Raw genomic sequence first — 20,097 nt, 5'->3', positions numbered from 1 at the left:
TGGTATACATGGCCCTCGAAAACACCCCATACATCGCTTTTAGATAATGCGAGGGGTCCTGACCCGGTCCAGGGAATGCAGGGTACTGGTCAGGCATCACCGGACTCGGGCCTGCCGTCGCCGACGGTGGAACTAGCGGCGTCACAGGCTCACCCGGGACTGGAAGATCCTCAACCGGGGCCAGAGACGGAGCCGGAGATGAATCCGGAGCCGGAGATGGAGCCGGCGTTGGGGATATCACCGGAACCGGAGATGAAGCCGGAGCCAGCGAAGCCACTGGAGAAGAAGGAACTGGAGGTGAGGTCGGGACTGGAGAAGGAGACACGGATTCCCCCCGACGCCGAGCCGGCGACTTCGGAGCCGAACTCTTATCAGAGTGATGACGAGAAGAATGCCTCCTCTTCTTCTTATGCTTCTTGCCTCTCGAAGCATGCCCCGAAGTCGATTTAGACGCCGACCTCGATCTGGACTTCCTCCTACCTCTCTTCTCTTTCTTCATCCTGGCGATGAAAAGCTTCGCCTCCCTTTCTTTTAGAGCTTTGGAGCTCATCTTGCGGCAGCAAGAACAATCATCCACATCGTGGTCGGATGAGAGACACCAAACACAGTCTTCATGTGGGTCTGTAATCGACATGTGCTTGTCACATTCCTGACAGGGCTTAAAACCCGACTTCCTTGTCGACATCTTCTCGAAGAGAAACAGAAGAAAACCAGAAGAATACACAAAGTATCAGAAAAGCTACTATCAACGATTCCCGAAATCCGTTGGCGCGGAAAAAAGGGAACTGACGTCATCACGCCGACGAGGTCTTTTTATGGAGCCGGTGACGTCGCGTGCGGAGCCGTGTCTCTGTGACGTCGTCTTCGACCTCATCGGCATGGACTGCTACAAAAGTTTCCGAATGTTGCTGGCGCAGGGGATATTCACAAGGTGAGGCATCCACTGGCAGATGTATCCATCAGAAATTAGTTTGTATGAACAACGTTCACCCATTAAAATCTAATTGAACTAGAAAGCATGCTTGTTTTACTTTCAGACACCCGAATGCATAATCTGACTATTCATCTTTCAAGGATATTGTTCATCACTGATTATGTTTACAAATACACGTTATGAAATTATATTTATGTTCTAGAATAAGATACAATCAATAATGTAAACATTCTCTGGCCAACTGCTCAGTTTTCAAAGTAACTATAAACAAATTTTAAATGCAGACATTGACTGTACCTTTCTTTGCGGAAATTCCTTTATCTGGCTTATGAGTTGCTTTCTGTTTATCAACATCAATAGAAGTTTGATCAATTGATGGTAAAGCAGATGTTAAGAAATTTATAGTAGACAGCAAGGCTTCTGTGTGCAGCAGCAGATCCAAGGATGAAAAGGCTACCTATTAAAAAATACATTTATAAATATAAATACGGTGGTAGTTTTCTTTTTGATGTTTGAGTGCAGCTTCTAACTTGATTTTTAGAGAAGTTTACTGTGCACCCCAAGAAAAAGTTACTTACCTCTGCTAACCACCTTTTTGGTAGAGGCTATATAGGCCAGCCAATTGCTCATCTTGGGATGATTCCCATGCCCCAGAAGAGATCCAGAAACCTCCCCACATCAACAGTTGTCTGGCACCACAAGGTGGTGCCTCATGATACCAATCACAGCTCTGACTATCTAGGATGTGAAAACATTGGCTATTAAAGGCCCCACCTTAAATACTAATGTCAGTTCCTTAAACTTATCTCCAGCCAACTTAGGCCTACAGAGTGGAACCAAAAAGAGCTTAATGACAGCAGACAATAACAGATCAGAACAACAATAATCTTTTTAATAATATTGGCACTATCCAGGGAAAGGAGGAAATAGGGTGGTGATGAGCCTGGAGGAAGAGAAAGTTTCCACTAGAAATATAATCACTGGATACAAGTAACGTTTTATTTCTATGGGTTCCTCTTTTTTTAGATTCCTCATGTTATGAATATGAAAGAATCCTAAAGCAGTACTCACTGGGAGCCTGTACTGAGTGTCACAGGGATGCCCCCAGTGAGAGCAATGAGTTGACTCATGGTCCTATCAGAGTCAGAATGAATGCCAGCAAGAAATTCTTTCTTTGGTAAGGCATACCATTGGGTAATCCACTTGGCGACCCAAACACAAGATAATATGCTTGTTGGTATGCCTTAGCCTTTCTTAGCTCCAACAAAACCTCTGAAGACCTGTTTATCTACCTGCTCAGATCTCGAGTGGTCAACATGGTAGGAGACAACTTGCCTAGCCTGTGTAAACCCTCCTCTTCCATGGATGGGAAAGGAGTAGGAAAAGATGAAGGAAGACGATAGGCTGACCCATGTGGAAGTAGGACACAACCTTTGGCATGAAGGATAGAAAAGTGGTTAGAAGTAGTCTGTCTGGATAAAAGATAGTAAATGGTGGCCAGAAAGTTAAGGTTTACAACTCGCCAATCCTATTGGCAGTTTTAAATACTCAAAAGAGAGTACAGCTATTGTGCATCAGTTCGAACAGTGAGGACACAAGAAAAGTCAATACTAATTTTCTGTCCAACTGTGTGGGCAGAAACATATGATAGACCTTTAACAAGTCATGCCACTAAAGACTATCTGAATAAAAAGGATGTTCTTGAATGCATATAAATGAATGTAATGCAGCTAAATAAACATTTTGAGTAGAAAATGCCCAGCCTAGCTAAGAAAGATAAAGTGAAAGATGCAGAACATAAAAAATTTGAGTTTAGAAGGGGCTTTAAACATGCAGTCTCACACTAAAACACATTTAATCAAGCGGCCTTAATAGACTGATTTGTCAGACAGGTTCCTCTAGCAGAAGGATACTAATTGACACCACTCAATCTCCATGCGTGTAGACAACACATCTGAGAACTAGAGTGGAGAACCGGATCATCCTGCTGTAAAAGCTAATCATTTCTGTGTGGAAGAAGAAAAGGAGGCTACATGCATAGTTCAACAGACTGGTGTACTAAAACCACCTCATCCAATTCTGGGCAATGAGAATCAGTGGCACTTAACCTTCCCGTACCTTCTGCAGGACACTCAAAACAGAGGACTCAAAGGGAACACATAAAGCAGACTTTCTACCAAGAGAGTAGGAGGGCATTCCCCAGTAGACCATGTGGTAGGAAATGTTTCACATTGAATAAAGGGCATTTGCTGTTCAGAACCTTGGCAAAATGGTGTAGGCATTTGCATCCCGTTTGGAATGTGTGGGGATGGAGCTCCAGTTTCTGTTCCTCCAGTGATAAACAACTTAAAGCATTCAACCTCACATTCAGAGTACCTGCCAGATGAACTTCCACTAAGGAAAATACCGTACTGCAGAGAAGACTGCAACAAATGAAAGGCCACCAATGACTGAGCTCGATAAGTCAGTACATCTTTTTGGCTGTTGTAATGGATGTGGCAGAATGTGTACAACATGCACCATGATGGAAGGAAGAAATGCCTTTTGAGCTAAGCGAATTACCCTCAGTTCTGCCAGTCCTAGTGCATTGATGTGTGCGCGCTGATTATATGGGGATCAATGGCCTTGCACCACCATCACCCTCAAATGAGCCCCCCAACATAATGAGTATATTTTCTTAACATAAGTGGCTTGCCCATTTAGAAGACAGAAGGGACGAGTCACTGAGGTTAGAGAGGCACATCCACCAGTGGAAGAGAGAGCAGACGATCTCCACGAGCAAAGAGATTATAGAATGCCTCCATAGGCACCAATGAAGGGACCTCATCTGCAATTAGGCATGCAACACTAGCAGGATTCAGCTAAGCTCAACATAGAATGGGCCTGCAGAAAAGGAATTGGATTCAGGTCCTCTAATATAGGTATCTTGCCCTCTATCATAGGAACCATACTATGAATATCAGAGATCCTCTGAGAAAGAGGACAAGTTAACATGCAGGTTGTATCCTGGATAACTCCCACTCTGCCACTGAATTAGGACAAGGTGAGACTTCTGCTGGTTGATGGAAAAGCCCAAGTGATACGCAAGGTCAGGGTGTGCTCCAGATGGTTTGAGATCAACATGAGCAACATATCTTCAAAAGCCAATTATCTAAGCCACCAGAACCAGCACATTGGTGAAGACTTAGGGAGAAGTCCTAAAACCAATTATTTGAACCATTGATTGATAGAGTTCGTACCCCACTTTGAACCAGAGATAATGCCTTTGAGCTGGGAAGATCTGCAAATGGAAATAGGCATCCTGGAGATGTAGTGTTACATCCAATCTTGTGTATTCACAGCCATGTGGACCTGATTCAGGGACAGCATTTTGAAATGATCCTGACAAAGTATTTGAGAGTCTCATGTTAAGAATTGATCTGGGACGTTGGTCCTTCTGGGGCACCAAGAAGTAAAAGCAATACGATTCCGTGCCCCTCTCTTCTAAGGTACCACTTACATAGCTCACTTGTGCAACAGGGCAAGAACTTCCGCTGCTAAGATCAAGGCATGAGTCACTGTGCATTTCCTTGCAGAAAGAAGATGGTCCAGGGGAGAAAAGGGAGGGCATAGCCTTTGCTAACAAGCTGAAACACCTATACATCCATTGTAATGGACTTCTAATTGGCCTGAAAAAATTTAAATCCTCCCCCTTTATGGAAACATTGGGAGAGGTAGATTTAAAGCAGCAGACCCAGTAGAAGATAGGGTGGGACTGTAGCTGCTGTTGTTGCCATCTATTAGGTACAGTCCTAATACAAAATGGGGTTTTGCAGGATCTGGTCCTGCTTGGAAGGGTCAAGTGTTGGGAAGGCTGTAACCTAAGGAAGCCACAAAATTGACAACTTTTTTTGATCAGGAAGACATTGTTAAACTGCTCAATTAAGGAGGACATCTTTTCACCAAAAAGACACTCCCTGTCCGAACGTATGCTCATTAGGGCAACCTCCATGGCCCTAGAAAGAAAGCTGGAGCACATCCAGGCATGCCCGCTGATGGTAATCAATGTGGTCACACCATGGGTCACTGTGTCAGTCAAGTTTAAGTCACATTGGGTTAGAGGCATCCAGATCAGTATTCGGGAACCGGTTTTTTAATGTGATCTGGAAGGGTAATTACAACTAGCTTGGCTATTTCATACACTGCAGAAACATTGTCCTAAGAGGCAACAACTTGTGTATGTATACAATGGCAGGCAACTGCAATGAATTAAAGGCATCCACTAATGATTGAATGAGCATTTACAAAGCAAAATACCTAAACCAACAGAAATCCACAGAAGCTTAGTACTTTTTGGTGGAAGCAGTGTTCAGACACTTACCTTAACTGTTTGCTCAGTGTTGTCAAAATCTGTCTGAAAACATGGACCATTTTTATCAGCCTAATACAAATGGGAAAATAATAAAAAAAAAAAAGAATTACAAACCAAGTTCAAGTATATGTGTATGCTTCATTTTCAGTTTGCACTTAAGTGAGCAGTTCGTAATTTGACAGACAAGCTACTTACCATAGGTAACGCCTTATCTGGTAGAGACATAATCTAGCAGCAGATTCCTTACCTCAGAATATCCCAGGCAGCAGGCTGGATTCAGAAGACTTTTGCTCGAGCAATACGCTTGCATGCCGGCAGTTGGAGTCGATCGGGCCAGGAGTGGCATCTGCGTCACCTTTATAAGCGCCACCTCGGCATGCTGATGTCAGTTACTCTTCACGATTTTTCCCCTCAGGAGTGCAGAGCCATGAAATGCACTGACAGTGATGTGTGTAGAACAACTAGGACCTTGAAAGGGATCAGCACTGTCTCTAAAAATCTGTCCGCAGTGCAAGGAGGATGGGTGGGTTGGTAAGTAAGGAATGTGCAGCTTATGTCTCTACCAGATAAGGCGCTACCAAAGGTAAGTAACTTGTCCAACTGATAGAGACATCTAGCCGCAGATTCCTTACCTTGGAATAGATACCCAAACAATACCATCCCCACAGGAGGTATTGCAGACAAGGTTAGACCAGGAAGTCCTGCATGACAGAGCGGCCAAAAAGGTCATCCCAGCAGACTTGACTGCCCAGGCAGTAGTGCTTAGCGTACGTGTACAGGGACACCCACGTTGCTGCCTGCAAATGTCAAGGACAGGAACACCACACATTTTATCAGAGATGATGGTCAGGTAAGGAGGCTTGGATGACAGAGCCTGCAATTCACTCACCCTTCTGGCAGCAGTTATTGCCACTAAAAAGCATGTTTTGATGAAAAGCAGCCAGAGGGGCCAATTGTGCAGAGGTTCGAATAGGGCGCACATCAGGAAGGTGAGAACCAAATTATGGCCCCACTGAGGCATGATGAATGGGGTAGGTGGGACCGTATGTAAAGCCCCTTAAGAAAACTGTTCACAATAGGGGATTTAAATAAAGATGGTTGGTCTGGCAGCCTCAAAAAGGCAAACAATGCCTAAGGGTACTCTTTAAGAGTGCCCAGAGCAGAGCCCTGCTTGACAAGGGTCAAAATAAAGAGAAGAACCTTAGAGGGAAAAGCAGAAAGAGGGTCAATAGACCGTACTGTACAATATTTTACAAATTTCTGCCACCGGCAGACATGTACAGTCTTGGTGAAGAGACGCCTGGCTGTCGAAATTCCATCACAGACATCGGGAACAAAGTCTAACACTGTCAACTGCCGCCGCTCAATCTCCACTCAAGAAGGCGTAGACTTGATAGGTTCGGGTGGAGGATCCTACTCTGCTGATGCGAGAGAAGATCCTCCTGAAGGGGCAGCCTGATCGGAGGATCGATGCTTAGTTGGAGAACCTCAGGATACCAGACTCTCAGTGCTCAGTCCAGAGCCACAAGAATGACTTAGGCCCGGTCACTCCTGATCTTCTTCAGCAATCTGGACAGGAGTGATATTGACAGAAAGGCGTACAGGAGGCCTGAGCTCCACTCGGGCGAAAAGAGTCTTTGAGCAAATGTCGCCTTGGAAACACCAGCGAGCAAAATTCGCTCACAATGCGTAATCTCAGCAGAGGTGAACAGATCTAACAAGGGCTCTCTCCACTTCTGAAAGAGACCTTGCGTCACCTCCGGATGCAGACACCATTCATGATCCGCTAGGCATCTACGCCTGACTTAGTCTACCCTGGTCTACAGAGAACCTGCCAGGTGTTGAATCACCAGGGGTGTAACCTGCTGTTCGAGCCATGCCCAGAGATTCAGGGCCTCCTGACAAAGGGTCCAGGGTCCCACCCAGTCCTGTTTGTTACAGTACCACATGGCGGTGGTGATGTCCGTGAAAACCTGAAGCAAATTTCCCTCTATTTCAGCATTCAATTACAAGCGAATCACTTGGAGCTCCAGCAAGTTGATGTGGAGTCTGGATTCCGCAAGGAAAAAAAAAAAAAAAAAAAAAAAAAGAGTCCTCTGATCTCCACCTCTCCCAGACGGCCACCCCATCCAAGGAGTGATGCATCTGTCACTAGTGAGTGATCTGGTTGGGGAAGGGCAAGGGACCGGCCTCTGACCCAATCGTGGTTTGTTAGCAACCACTGCAGGTCCTTTGTAGTTCATCCCGAGACCTAGACCATGTTGGAGAGATTCCCTTGATGCTGTGCCCACTGGAACTTCAGGTCCCACTGCAGAGCCTGCATATGCCATCTGGCATGTGCCACAAGCAGGATGCAGGATGTCATGAGGCCCAGCAGCCTCAGAGTTATTCTCACCGAAATTCAGGATAGATTCTGAAACATCGGTATCATAGCCTGAATATCCAGAACTCGCTGCTCGGGAGGATAGGCCCGAAACCGCACTGTGTCTAGAACAGCTCAGATGAAAAGGAACGTCTGAGCGGAAGTCAGGTGTGACATCGATACGTTGATATTGAATGCCAGTGAAAGCAGGAGATTTGCCATAGTCTGGAGGTGGGAGAGGACAGTCTGGGGCGAGCTTGCCTTCAACAGCCAGTCATCGAGGTAGTGGAAGACTGGCATCTCGGATCTGCGCAGATGAGCTGCGACCACCGCCATCACCTTGGTGAACATCCAAGGGGTGCTGATAAGGCCAAGGAGGAGCACTGTGAACTGAAAGTGCTCATGACCTACCGTAAAATGAAGGTAGCGCCGATGGACAGGCAGGACAGGAATGGGAAAATAGGCGACCTGCAAGTCTAAAGCCACCATCCAGTGTCCAGGGTCTAGGGCAGAAAAGACCTGAGCCAGAGTGAGCATTTTGAACTTCTCCTTTTTGAGGAAGTAGTTGAGAGCTCGCAGATCTAGAATAGGATGAAGGTCCTTGTCTTTTTTCGGGACCAGAAAGTAGAGGGAATAGTAACCACAGCCAACATCGGAACCCTCTCTATGGATACCTTGGCCAAGAGAGTCCTGACTTTCTCCTGCAGCAATTTCAGATGGTCATCCATCCATAAGTCGGATGCTTGGGGGGGAGGGAGTAGCTTCGTCAGACTATCTGAAGAACCTACTTGTCTAAAGTGATGTTTTGCCAGTGGTGGAGGAGATGGCTGATCCTGGCACCAACCGGCCGCCCATGATCTTAAAGGGCTGGACTAGAAAGGTTTAGGGGCTGCAGGGGGAGGAGTGGACTGACTGGACCTCTGGTTGCTAGACCCACGGGGTCAAAAGGAGCCACACCCACGACCACGCAGAGGTTGCTGAACTTGCATGGTCTTGTGGATGGAATATGGCTGGCATCAGTAGCGGATGCTACCAGACCCGGGCGGGGGCCGAGAAGGGGAGTGGACAAAAAAAGAAAACCTAAACAAACAAAAAAACACTTACCTGAAATGGCAACCGCCTCTCCTTCGTCCTCCTTCCCTCTGACATCTTCCTGCACTCCCAGCCAGCAGCAGGAAGCACCCTCCCTCCCAGCCTCCCCATAGCCAATCGCAACGCTGCAATGCAGCGTTGTGATTTGGTCTGAATGCCGTGGATCGGCGCTTAGGCGGGGACTGGGAGGGTTTACATGTTCCTCACCAGGCTGTGTAATGCAGCTTGGTGGTGAACATGCAAAGTGCGCAGGTCTGCTTGGGGTGGCCTGAGAGGGCATCAGACGCCCCCTCCCTGAACACCTTCAAGAAGTCCCTCGAGACCTGGCTCTTCGGCTAAATGGACATGCTGACTCCCCCATCCCCTCCCCAGCACCTTGAGACCCTCACAGGTGAGTAGTGCGCTTACAATCCCCTGATTGATTGATTGACTTCAGGAGTGAAAACCACTCCTCCTCTCCCTACTCTACCAGACCCACCTAAGAGCCACTGAAGTATAAAGGAAAAATAAAATGATAATACCAATAATTATCGTTTTATTTTTATTTTTTTTCAGTAGGTCAATGATCCTCCGCCTTAGCGGAGGAGCCACCACTGGCTGGTGTGGCTGAAAGCCTCTTCTGTGGCCACGAAAGGGGCAAAAAGCAGACGGGGATGGGAGGGCACTGAGAGGCCGAAGGACATGGCTGTAGCCCGCGATTCCTTAAAGTGCTCCAGAGCCATGTCTACCTGGTCTCCAAAGGGACAGGTGCCATCAAAGGGCATGTCCATAATGGAAGCCTGAACACTCCCAGAAAAGGCAGAGTTTCTGAGCCAGGCGTGACGTAGAACAGCCACTTTTGATGACATTATTCTGCCCAGCGAGTCGGTGGTGTCAAGCCCACAACGAATAGTGAACTTTGCCGCATATCTCCCGTCTGATACCGCTTGGAAGAGAATGGCCCGGGGCTCCTTCAGGACCTGTGGCAGCACCTGCACAACTGTTTCCTACAAGGAGTGGGAGCAATGGCCCAATAGGCATGCAGTGTTCATCGACCGTAATGCTAGGCTACTGGAAGAAAAAAATCTTCATGCCCCAAATATCCAGTCTATTGGACTCCCTGTCAAAGGGTGCGGAGGGAATACCACCCTGTGAGGTAGAAGCCTGGACCACCAAACGTTTGGGCATAGGGTGGCTGGTAAGGAATTTCTGGTTGCCCGTCATCAGTGATGTCATGAGTGATGTAATATGTGAGGTCAAAGCAATACATTGCGGGGGCAGAAGTTATAGTTAGCTAGGGTAACTATAAATGCTGAATGTCACTGGTTTAAGACAAGTGAAATCTGAGCCTACCTATAACGTCCCTGGAACCTTTAGTTTTTTCAGTGAATTTCTAACGTCTTGTTAAATTTTATTTCCTAACTGTAACCACTAAACTTTGACAGTGGGTGTGTGAGTGGGTGCATAAGGCTTTCAGTGGGTGTATGAGTGTCTGAGTATGTAAATAGGTGTGAGAGTATGAGTGGGGCTGTAAGAGAGTATAGGAGTGTTTGAGTGGGTCTGCGAGTGGGTATATCAGACTCAGAGGGTCTGGGAGTCATGCGCAAGTCTCTGCGTAGATCTGTGGGTCAGAGAGAGTACGAGTTATTCTGTAAGTGGGTACATGAGTATCTGACTATGTGAATGGGTGTACATGTCTGAGTTAGTCTGTGAGTGGGTGCATGACTGAATGGGTCTGTGAGTGGCTGTGAGAGTGTCTGAGTGGCTGAGTGGGTTCTGCGCATTTTCTGCTCTTTTTCTGTAGGCCTGGGTGAAGATCATGGAGTTTCACTCTGCAGAATTCCACAGAGTTACCGAAAAACTTTGCCAAATTCCGCATCGTTCCGTGAGCGGGCAGAGTATAGTTTGGCCACCCCTAATAAAGTCCCCTTGGTTGATGAGGGTTGTTGAGACCTCGGAGGCCCTGTTCTCTTTCTCAACCGCTCTGGAAATTAGACTCCTGCCACACTAATGGTTGGGGGATGAATTACCCTTGGCTGCTGAGGGTCGTTGGGGGCCAATAACACCTATTGTTGCGACAATTAAGTTCCCCACAGCAGGACTGCTGAGACTTTGTTGGAGGCCTCGCCCTCTTTTTCAACCACTTTGCATCAGGGCCTCCTGGCGCACTACTCATTGGGGGATGAAGTACCCTTGGCGGCTGAGGGTCATTGCGGCCAAGAACCCCTATTGCTGGCACAAGCAAGTCCCCCACAGTGAAACTGCAGAAACCAAGTCGGAGGCCACGCCCCCTTTCTCAATCACTCTCTCCTGGCACACAACTGGTTGTAAACTCCGTATTCCAAGCAGAGCATGGAGTGGCAAGACTCTGCAAAGTCCTCAGGCAGAGCGGAGATTACCGCCCACCCCTAGTTTTATGCCTTTTTTCTGCTCACTTCTGACCTTTATTCTGCCTTTTCCTGCTCGTTTCTCACCTTTATTTTGCCCCTTTCTGATCATTGCTAACCTTTATTCTGCCTCTTTCTGCTCGTTTTCCACCTTTATTTTGCCTCTTTCTGCTCTTTGCTTACCTTTATATTGCCTCCTTCTGCTCGCTTCTCACTTTTATTTTGCCTCTTTCTGCTCATTGCAGACCTCTATTTTGCCTCTTTCTGCTCATTGCCGACCTCTATTCTGCCTCTTTCTGCTTGTTTCTGACCTTTATTTTGCCTCTTTACCGTCTTTTCCTAATGGGACAGCGGCAGGAGGGGGTGGAGCCTCAAGGTCCCCACAGTTCCAGCCGGGTCCCTGCCTCCTGTGGAAGCCGGCATTGGTTTCATAGACAGGGAGCTGCTAAACATGCAGCTCCCTGTCAGAGCAATCATTTCGTCTGTTTCCACGAATGCTTGACAGCAGGCAGGGAAACAGACAAAAAACTCCACTCCCAGCAAGCAGGAGAGGTCTCACAGCTCTCTCCTGCTGAGAGCGGAATTTGTGTTTGCTCTGACTTAGCGGGAGCTTGTAAAGTTCCCGCCAAGTGAGAGCATAGAGCTATGTCCCAGGGGTGGGGACCCCGGGACATAGCAGGAGCCGGCCCTGTGGGTGACGGTCCCCAGTGCCATGATTGGTTCCAGGAGGAGGGGTGCATGACCCCCTTGCTTTGATCTGCACAGGCCAGCCCCGGGGAGGTGGTGGTCCCCGGGGCCATACATGGCCCGGGAGAGGGAACCCCTCTCCATTTGTTTCTAATATTTGTCCCCGAAGAGGTGGTGGTCCCCGACGTTTTAGGGGGATTCATGCAGCCCCCCCATCAGTCTTTCTTTAGCATCAGGGAGGTGGTGGTCCCTGAGGCTTATAGAACTGGTAGAGGGGGGCCCATTACGCCCCCTCCCTCTTATCAATAAAGCCCCGTGGAGGTGGTGGTGTCTGGGGAACAATTAGCCACAGGAAGGGGCCCTTGTGCACCACCCTCTTTTAAGAAAATGCCCCCGGGTACTGGCCAACCTGAGGGCTGTATTCAAAACATGCTTGGAAGCCAGCGTTTCATTTTTTTACAGCGGATTTACAGCTGTCGCTTTTTCGCTGCCACATTTTTTTTTTAGAAAAAAGTAATTTTGGGCCCCACCACCACATGTAGGGGGTCAGGGTATTCCTACCCTGTTTTCTTTTTTAAAATGTTTATTGTGAGACTCGGATGAAGCAGAGTCTCAAGATGGATGCCAACACTTCCTGGTTGAAGTGCTGGCAGCCAATCAGATCTCACCATGAGCTCTGTGCTTAGGCTCTGTTCAGATATCCTTATTCGCTTTCTCTTAAAATTCTCAACAACTACTGAACGGATTTACATTAGATAACTGAAAGCGTGATCTGCGAACCAAAATTTACCTTCCTGACAAATTTGGTGTAATTCAGAACAGCAGTTTTGGTTGTAGTCGTGTACAACGCTCCTATGGGAATTAAAATGGAAAATCGTATTTTTTTTTACCCCCTCCTCTTTTTCTCATCCCCCACTTGACGGATCACCACGAAACAAGACTCACTGACACTTTTCTGGGAAAAGTTTGTTAAGATTTGTTAAACGATACAAAGATATAGGAAAGTCAAAAAACGCTTTTTCTATAGAAACATGGTCTTAACTAAAACTACCTACTGGCGACTGTCATAAATATAGAAAGAGAGGGTGCAACAATGAGCTCTGAGGTGTATTCCTATCTCACCACATGCTACTAGCTGGTCATTCCACCTCTTATGGAGTGCTTAAATTGCAATGCATAAGTGACAATTTTACATCTGAAAAATACACCCAATCTTATAGATTTAATGTTTAATTTCATACATGCATTGTACACAGAAACCAACAAATGTTTTCAATTATATTAAGGCCAGTAGGCTTCTTTTGACATTTTGTGCAGAACTCAACTGTGAGCCTGACCATTTTATGACCACCTATTTGCCTTTTAGTGTTTTTACATCGGAACAGCCTTTAACCAAATTTGTTGTTTGTCTCCTTAGATGCTTACTGTGAAGGTGACTCCTACAGGATGTGCCAACATGATGGGAAGAGCCTCTTTCAATTGCAGCCTGGTGTCCAGTGTTGGCCCATCAAGCTAGCACAAACTGCTTTTAACAATCAGCACAGTTGTTGGGAGCAGGTCATCGTGACAGCTCCCCCTGCAGCAGTTCTCCTGTCCAGCTTGCCCGCAGTCCACCACCCTCTGCGGCCCTCCATATTGCGCCTCCTCTGCTCTTTTCTTGCCGTGTTTTGCCTTTTCTGCTCGTTTTTCTGCCCTCCGTTTTGCCCTCTCCTGCTCGGTCTTGATTTTTCTGCTCATTTTTCAGCCCTCTGTTTTGCCTTTTCTGCTTGTATTTTTGCCCTCTGTTTTGCCCTTTCTCCTTGTGTTTCTGCCCTCTGTTTTGCCTTTTCTGCTAGCTCATTTTTGTGCCCTCTGTTTTGACTTTTTCTGCTTGTTTCTTACCTCTTATTGCTGTTTTCTTAAGGCCTGGCTTTTCGGTAGAGACCTTTCTCTCTAGCGCCCGAGTACCTCCAGGGGAGACAGTGCCTCACTCTAAAAATGCTGATTGAGTTGTTATTCATTGTTTGTAACTCTGCCAAATTTCTACCAATTAGCTTTATACAACCAGTTACCTTTTATGAATTGAAAAAACAGTTTTCTCCTTCTTTGCTTTTTCATGCTGGAGCACAGTGATCTAATAACAAACATTACTTATGTTACAACTCCTTCTGTCTTGCCTTTAGCGTTCACTTGTGTGACAAGTACAGAAAGACAAACTTTGCACATTATTTCTCTATGGTAAAATGCACTGAGGTTCAGTCCAGCTTTTGCATAATCGATAAAGTTACTTACTTTCGGCAACGCATTTTCTGGTAGAGACAATATCTAGATGCAGATTCCTTACCTTTGAATTTCCCAGGTGTCAGGCTGGAACTGGAAACTTTTGTGTGAGCAGTACCCTGGCTATCCACCCTCTAAACTAGTAAAACTTGCTAAAGCAAAACTGTAAAGAGACATTAAAAGAACTTACTGATGAAGGCTACAGGAATAGCAATTCCGAGGGTGCAGGCGATCCCACTGCCATCGGGGGCGATCTGAGAGTCAGAAAGTCTGGCCATGATGTTGTGAAGGTTGTTCCACTCTCGGCGGACTCCTGGAGGTGCACTGCTCACTGCTACCTCCTCGCCTATCCATGCTGCTGCTGGCTGCCAGCCGCCGATGCCGGAGTTGGATCGAGACCCCGGACATCTCCCTCGCAAGCTGTGAAACTGCGAGCTGAGGGGGTTGGTTCTCCAGAGTCTGGTGAGTGCTGCCTCCCTCCCACGCACTTGAGTCCCCCCACGCTGCCACAAATGATGCACAGTAGGCTGTATGCCCAGCGGCCCCACTGCAAATAAGGGTCCGGCAGGTAACAAGTCCAGCCTGCCCAGGAGACTAAGCGAGAGCTGAGCTGCACATGCACACATAGTTTGACGTGCCCACAGTGTGCCGCTGACTGTCTGCTATCTTTTGCCCACCGACCATACACTGAGCGGTAAGGTATAACTGGCCCGTCTGGGAGGCCAGCAGGGGGGCTTACCCGGGGCTTGCCCCTTTTTCCAGTTGTGAGAAAGTGCCATCTTTTTTTTTGCATGGTATGCCCCCACTTTTTGCTGAATTGCTGAATGTACTTTGTGTGCGCCTGGGGCTCCTGTCAATCAGGTACCCAGGGCCTATGTTCCTTCCCTAAAAACTTTGCTGAAACCTAAACCCAAATTGGCAAACCCTGGCCACATGTCAGCCCCTGGTAAATGGTACCCTAGGTACCAAGGGCCTTGTGACCAGGGAAGGCCCCTAAGGGCTGCAGCACTTATTGAGCCACCCTTAGAGGCCCTGTACCCTGACACACACACACTGCCCTTGCAGGCTGAGTGTCTTGGCACAGAACAAAACAGAGTCGACATGGCACACATCCCTGTGTGCCATGCCCACAACACACACTGCCCTGGCATACATCAGCCACCCCTCTAGCTGGGTGTCCTATGCCAGAGGTGTGGATACAGGTGCATGAGCCCTGTGCCCCTACAGTACCCAGGTCCATTCCTGGGCACTGTACATGCAGTGCTGTCCTTTAAGAGTATATGGTGCTGGGAGATCGTCAACACAAACTCCACAGCACCATGATGGCTCCACTGAAGACTGAAGTTTGGTATCAATCTTCTCAGCACATTAAACCCAAACTGATGCCGGTGCAGGATTTAATGTACAATGCACGACAGAGGGCATCTTAGAGATGCCCCCTGAACCTAACCTACCATCCACGTCTTGTCTGAGGGGCTGCCTAGGCTGCCACTCAGCAGACACATTGCTGGACACCTGGGTAGAGAGCCATCCGCTTTCCTGGGCCTGCAACAATGCACATCCTGGGCGATGTGCTAGGTCTCCTCCCCCAGGATAGGCAGGGGAAGCTTCAAAGGCATGCCGCTTTTGTGAGCTTCTCCAGGCCACTTGCTGGACTCAGCAACTGACCCCTACCGGTTCTAAACCCCCACTCTGGCGTGAAGACTGGCTAGAAACCCCAAGGAAGGACAGGGGGTGTGCCAGCCTCTGCCAACCCCACCCTTCAGGTGGGGGAGGCGAGGAAGCACATCTCCGGGCTCTCGCCATCTTGAATATGGGGAGCCCTGCCAAATCAGGACTAGGCCACTGCCCTCCTCCCACAGGAGAGGGGCAGGATAGGGGGTGTACCCACCCCAGGGCAGGGACCCAGTGGTCCCTGCCCTTTACCTACCTGTAATGTCCCTAAATTTAGTATTTAGGGGCACCCTGAAACTTCCTTCCTTAGATCTAGATTCCTAAACATCAAAGAAGATTGTGAGGAGTCCGACGTCCTGACGGGCCAGAATCGGGAAGAAACCGGGCAGAACACGCAACCATATCCCGGATCAGTTGGCGGTCTAGCAGCACTGGGGAAGGAAACGGAAGTGTCCATGACGTCACCCGGCCCGAACAAACAGAGGGTGGGACCCAGAAGGAGGTGTGTCCGATGGTGGAAGGAGCGGAGTGAGGATGACCGACACGTAAGCAGCGGTGATGGAGAAACCAGAAGAAGGAGGCGGAGTACCAGAGGAGCTGGAGAGAGAGAGTGACTGCGGAGACCACAAAGGCAGCGGAGACTGCGATCAAACCCGGCGGCCCAGAGGAGAGGGAGGACACCCCAGGTCCCTACGCCAAGGCCCAGAGCACGGGTCGTGGCTCAAGGCGAGTACCATTAGGGGGAGCATTTTGGTGGGGGTGGTGGGGAGGGGCGGAACCAGAGGGCACGGTGTGTTGCTTTTGTTAAGAAAATCGCCTGGCCCTCCCTCACTGCACACCTCTTCCCTTCCCCACACGGCGTCTGCTGGTGGTGGCACATAGTGTACATAAGCTAAGAGCTTGGACACTAAAACCCGTTTTGTCTGCTATTTGTTTTCTTTCCCTCCCTTTTACTCTGAGTGCCCTGGAAAGACGTGACAGCAACGCCTAGAACAGGGCCGAGACCCAAGGAGCCCCGAGGTCAGCGGCCAAGAAGAACCCTTCCTACAGTCCCACTTCAGTTTAATGTGCTCCCCAACCGGTGTACAGACCCTTGATTTTGTTTTATTAGAAGGACAGTACTGACCCTATGTGACTTAAATATAAAAGCTACTGTCAAAGAAAAGAATAAAATCCCAGAAGTCCCTGTATTATACGCGTGTGGTGTGTCCTTCTGCTACCCGAGTCTGCCGTCCCACCTACAAAGATGAAGAAGCAAGAAGACCTGCCGTGCAGCTGCTAACAAGAGGAAGACACCAACTGCTTTGGCCCCAGCCCTACTGGCCTGTCGACCCTCGAACCTGCTCCTGCTAAATCCCAGCTTCTTCTGTGGCCAGCAACCTCACAAACCCCGGAGGACCTGGCTACCTTGTGACTCTGAGCATCTGGGACTCCTACGAGCCATGACACTGCTCAAAGCAAGTAACTAACCCCTGGCATCAGCCAGGAACCACGTACCCTGCACACTCTGCACCCGCCAAGCCTGGCCTGTGCTGGAGTGGACAAAGACCACAAGGACGTCCCCCCGGTGACTGTGACCCCGAATCCAGCACCCAAGGACCCACCTCAACGCTCCTGACGCCTTGAGCCTCAGAACCAGGGACCCCCCCCAACCGCGATCAACAGAGGGTAAGATTTCCCAACACCAAAAGGCAACCCTGCACCCGGCGCCCTGCGGCCCCCTGTGCCCAACTCCTGGGTACCTACCTATCCTTCAACTACCCAACTTACCTCTCAAAGTGGTGGTCACACCTGAAGCATCTTCGTCCCAGAGCTTGCAGCCTTTGTTCGTTCTTGAGCTTCTCCAATGGAATCCACTGAGCACCCGACGGCTCAAAAGCACCCTGCACCCAGCCACCTGCGTGCCCCCGGCAGTGCAACCTCTACTCCAATCTACATCCCCATTTTCCCTGAGCAAGTGACCAGGAGCCCAGTTCCCACAGCCGTGTGGCCTGCTAGCCAGCAGCCACCAACCAAGGGCCCCTGCCTACCATAGGATAACATTGGGCCTAACTCACTCTGCACCCGGCTGCCCCTGTGCCGCTGAGGGTGTAACAACTGTACTTACCTCACCCTGGGAGACCCCTGTGTCTATGCCCAGAACCTTAACTCTGCCAGTCGGGTACTTACCCAAAAGCTGATAACTCACTGTTCTTCCATAGGGTAACATTGACTGGTTTCACTTGAAAATTCTTTTAAGTGTGGAGTTCCTAAACTAAATATTCACCTTAAATCAACCGAGTAACGAAAACGAAAATACTCACCTGCTCTCAGGAGAGATCCCAGTGCTGGGTTTTGGTGCCCAGCCCTGACCCTGAAAAGTCATTACAAACATACTTACCGCTAACTCAATTTTCTCCCATAGGAAACCATTGCCTGTTTTTCTGTGGAATTTCTTCTGTGTCGATTTTTGCAAACTACAAATATTCATCAAAAATAGCGCCAACTGTGAAAACGTTATTACTTACCTGTTTTAGATAAATGTCCCAGTGCTGAACCTAGGAGCCCAGCACTGGATTACAAAAGTAACGAGAACATACTTTACCTGTAACTTGAATTTTCTTCCATAGGAAACCATTGACTGTTTTTCTGTGAAGTGTCGATTTTGCAAACTTACAAATATTCATTAAAAATCGCCTGTATAACCTAAACGCATGCTCTCAACTGCTTACAGGTGGTACACACTAGTGCTGGATCCAGGATCCAACACTGAACTAGAAAACGTAACAATAGACCCACTTACCTGCTAAGTGAATTTCTTCCCATAGGATAACATTGGTGAATCTATTAGAAAAAGTTTCTAAGTGTCAACTTTTAAAATACCAAAACATTGCTTAAAAATCACAACAGTAACTAAATCTTATTTACTCACTTGTCTCGAGGAACTGTCCCAGGACTGAATCTAGAATCCAGTCCTGGAGTTAGAAAAGTAATCCTTAAAGTAACTAATTGCATTTAACTTGAAATTCCCATTGAGTTCAATGTATTATTGTGTTTGAAATTGTGTTGTCTACTGCAACCACTGTAACTATTATAGTCAAAAGACTATTGCATATTTAAAAGTATTTATCTAAAGCATCTCAATCTGAGAAAGTATATTTTGATACCTATTGTTGGTTCTAAAATAAAACTACCTATTTTTTTTACAAAAACCATTGGCCTAGAGTTCAGTTCTTGAGTGTGTGAGACCATTTGCTGACTGAGTGTGTGCAAAAAATGCTTTACACTGTCCTCTGATACTGCCTTACTGCTCGACCAAGCTACCTCTTTAGAGAGTAAGGTTATATCTAACTTTAGCCTCTGCCACACCTCTGGGGACTGTGGACTCTGTACACACTGTACCTATTTAGGAACAGAATATACAGAGCCACTTTCCTACACTAGTGGCTTGCTGTTGCTGGGGCAGTTGCTGCTAAAGACCGAGATATTCCTACTAGGCATACTGAGGCGAGCCCAACACCGTCTCTCTCTCCTTGCCTGCCTCTGCTGACCTTAGGCCGAAACGATAAGTGAGCCTTCCTGTGAACATATGGATGGACTCTGGGGAGGCCCGAAGGAGCACCTAGCCCCTGTCTGCACCAGGTTGTTTCCGCTCTGGTAACCGGTGCTGGGACCTCCACAAATGCCGGGGTAGCCCAAATCCTACCATATCCTACTTTAAGGAGCCCAGTACTCGTCTCTAATGCCCCCGCCTGCCTCTATCCTTAATCCCACCAGAATCTTACTCAAGGAATTGCTGAACCCTCCTGAGTAGCCAGGAGGGGTGCTTACCTTGTGTTTGCCCCATGTGGGGGTGACTTGCTGTTGCTGAAGCAGGAGCTGCTGAGGACTCCTACATCTTATTGAACAGCCCAAATCCTACCAAAGCTACTAGGAGTCAAGCCAAAATTGCCATCTAGAAATAGCCCAAATTGTACCAGAGCTACCATGTGGCCAGCCCAAATCCTACTAAGGCCTCTGAGCCCAGCACAGTGTTACCAATATCTACCTACATCTCTGCTGACCTTGGCCCAGACTGCTGACTCCCTCTATACTTGATGGAACAACAGTGCCCATTCACTGATTTCCTTGGCTGAGTGTTTGAAGCCTGCGGGGTTATTAAAAAGTTGGAAGCTGTTGGACTACCTCTTCCACTACTGAGCCCTGCTTGCCCCCTTACACTCTCTTCTCTAGCAACATCTCACTTACCCCAGGAAGATCCGTGCTACTGGTTGGGTGATTTGGGGAGTGCCTGTGCCCCCGTGTGCGACCGCAAATGGGCGTCGGATCTCCCTGTCGGCTGCATGAGCTGCTATTCTAGGCTCCTTTCTTGGCTTTTCTGTTGGGACTGCCG

At 48.1% G+C, this 20,097-nt stretch overlaps 1 protein-coding gene across 1 annotated transcript in view; it reads right to left on the bottom strand.

Moving 5' to 3' along the window:
• VPS13C (vacuolar protein sorting 13 homolog C) overlaps nt 1-20,097 on the bottom strand; it is a 2,873,871-nt gene that overhangs the window by 2,039,249 nt on the left and 814,525 nt on the right. The window contains exons 28-29 of the mRNA XM_085648297.1: nt 5,295-5,354; nt 1,232-1,391 (exon numbers count right to left, since the gene is read on the bottom strand). Coding sequence (XP_085504423.1) covers nt 1,232-1,391; nt 5,295-5,354 — 220 coding nt within the window. The remainder of the gene's footprint in view (nt 1-1,231; nt 1,392-5,294; nt 5,355-20,097) is intronic.

Source organism: Triturus cristatus, chromosome 3_2 (genome assembly GCF_964204655.1).
Source record: "Triturus cristatus chromosome 3_2, aTriCri1.1, whole genome shotgun sequence".
Taxonomy (NCBI): Eukaryota; Metazoa; Chordata; class Amphibia; order Caudata; family Salamandridae; genus Triturus; species Triturus cristatus.
Note: the sequence above shows the minus strand (reverse complement) of the source record. Positions and strands in the feature narration are given on the sequence as shown.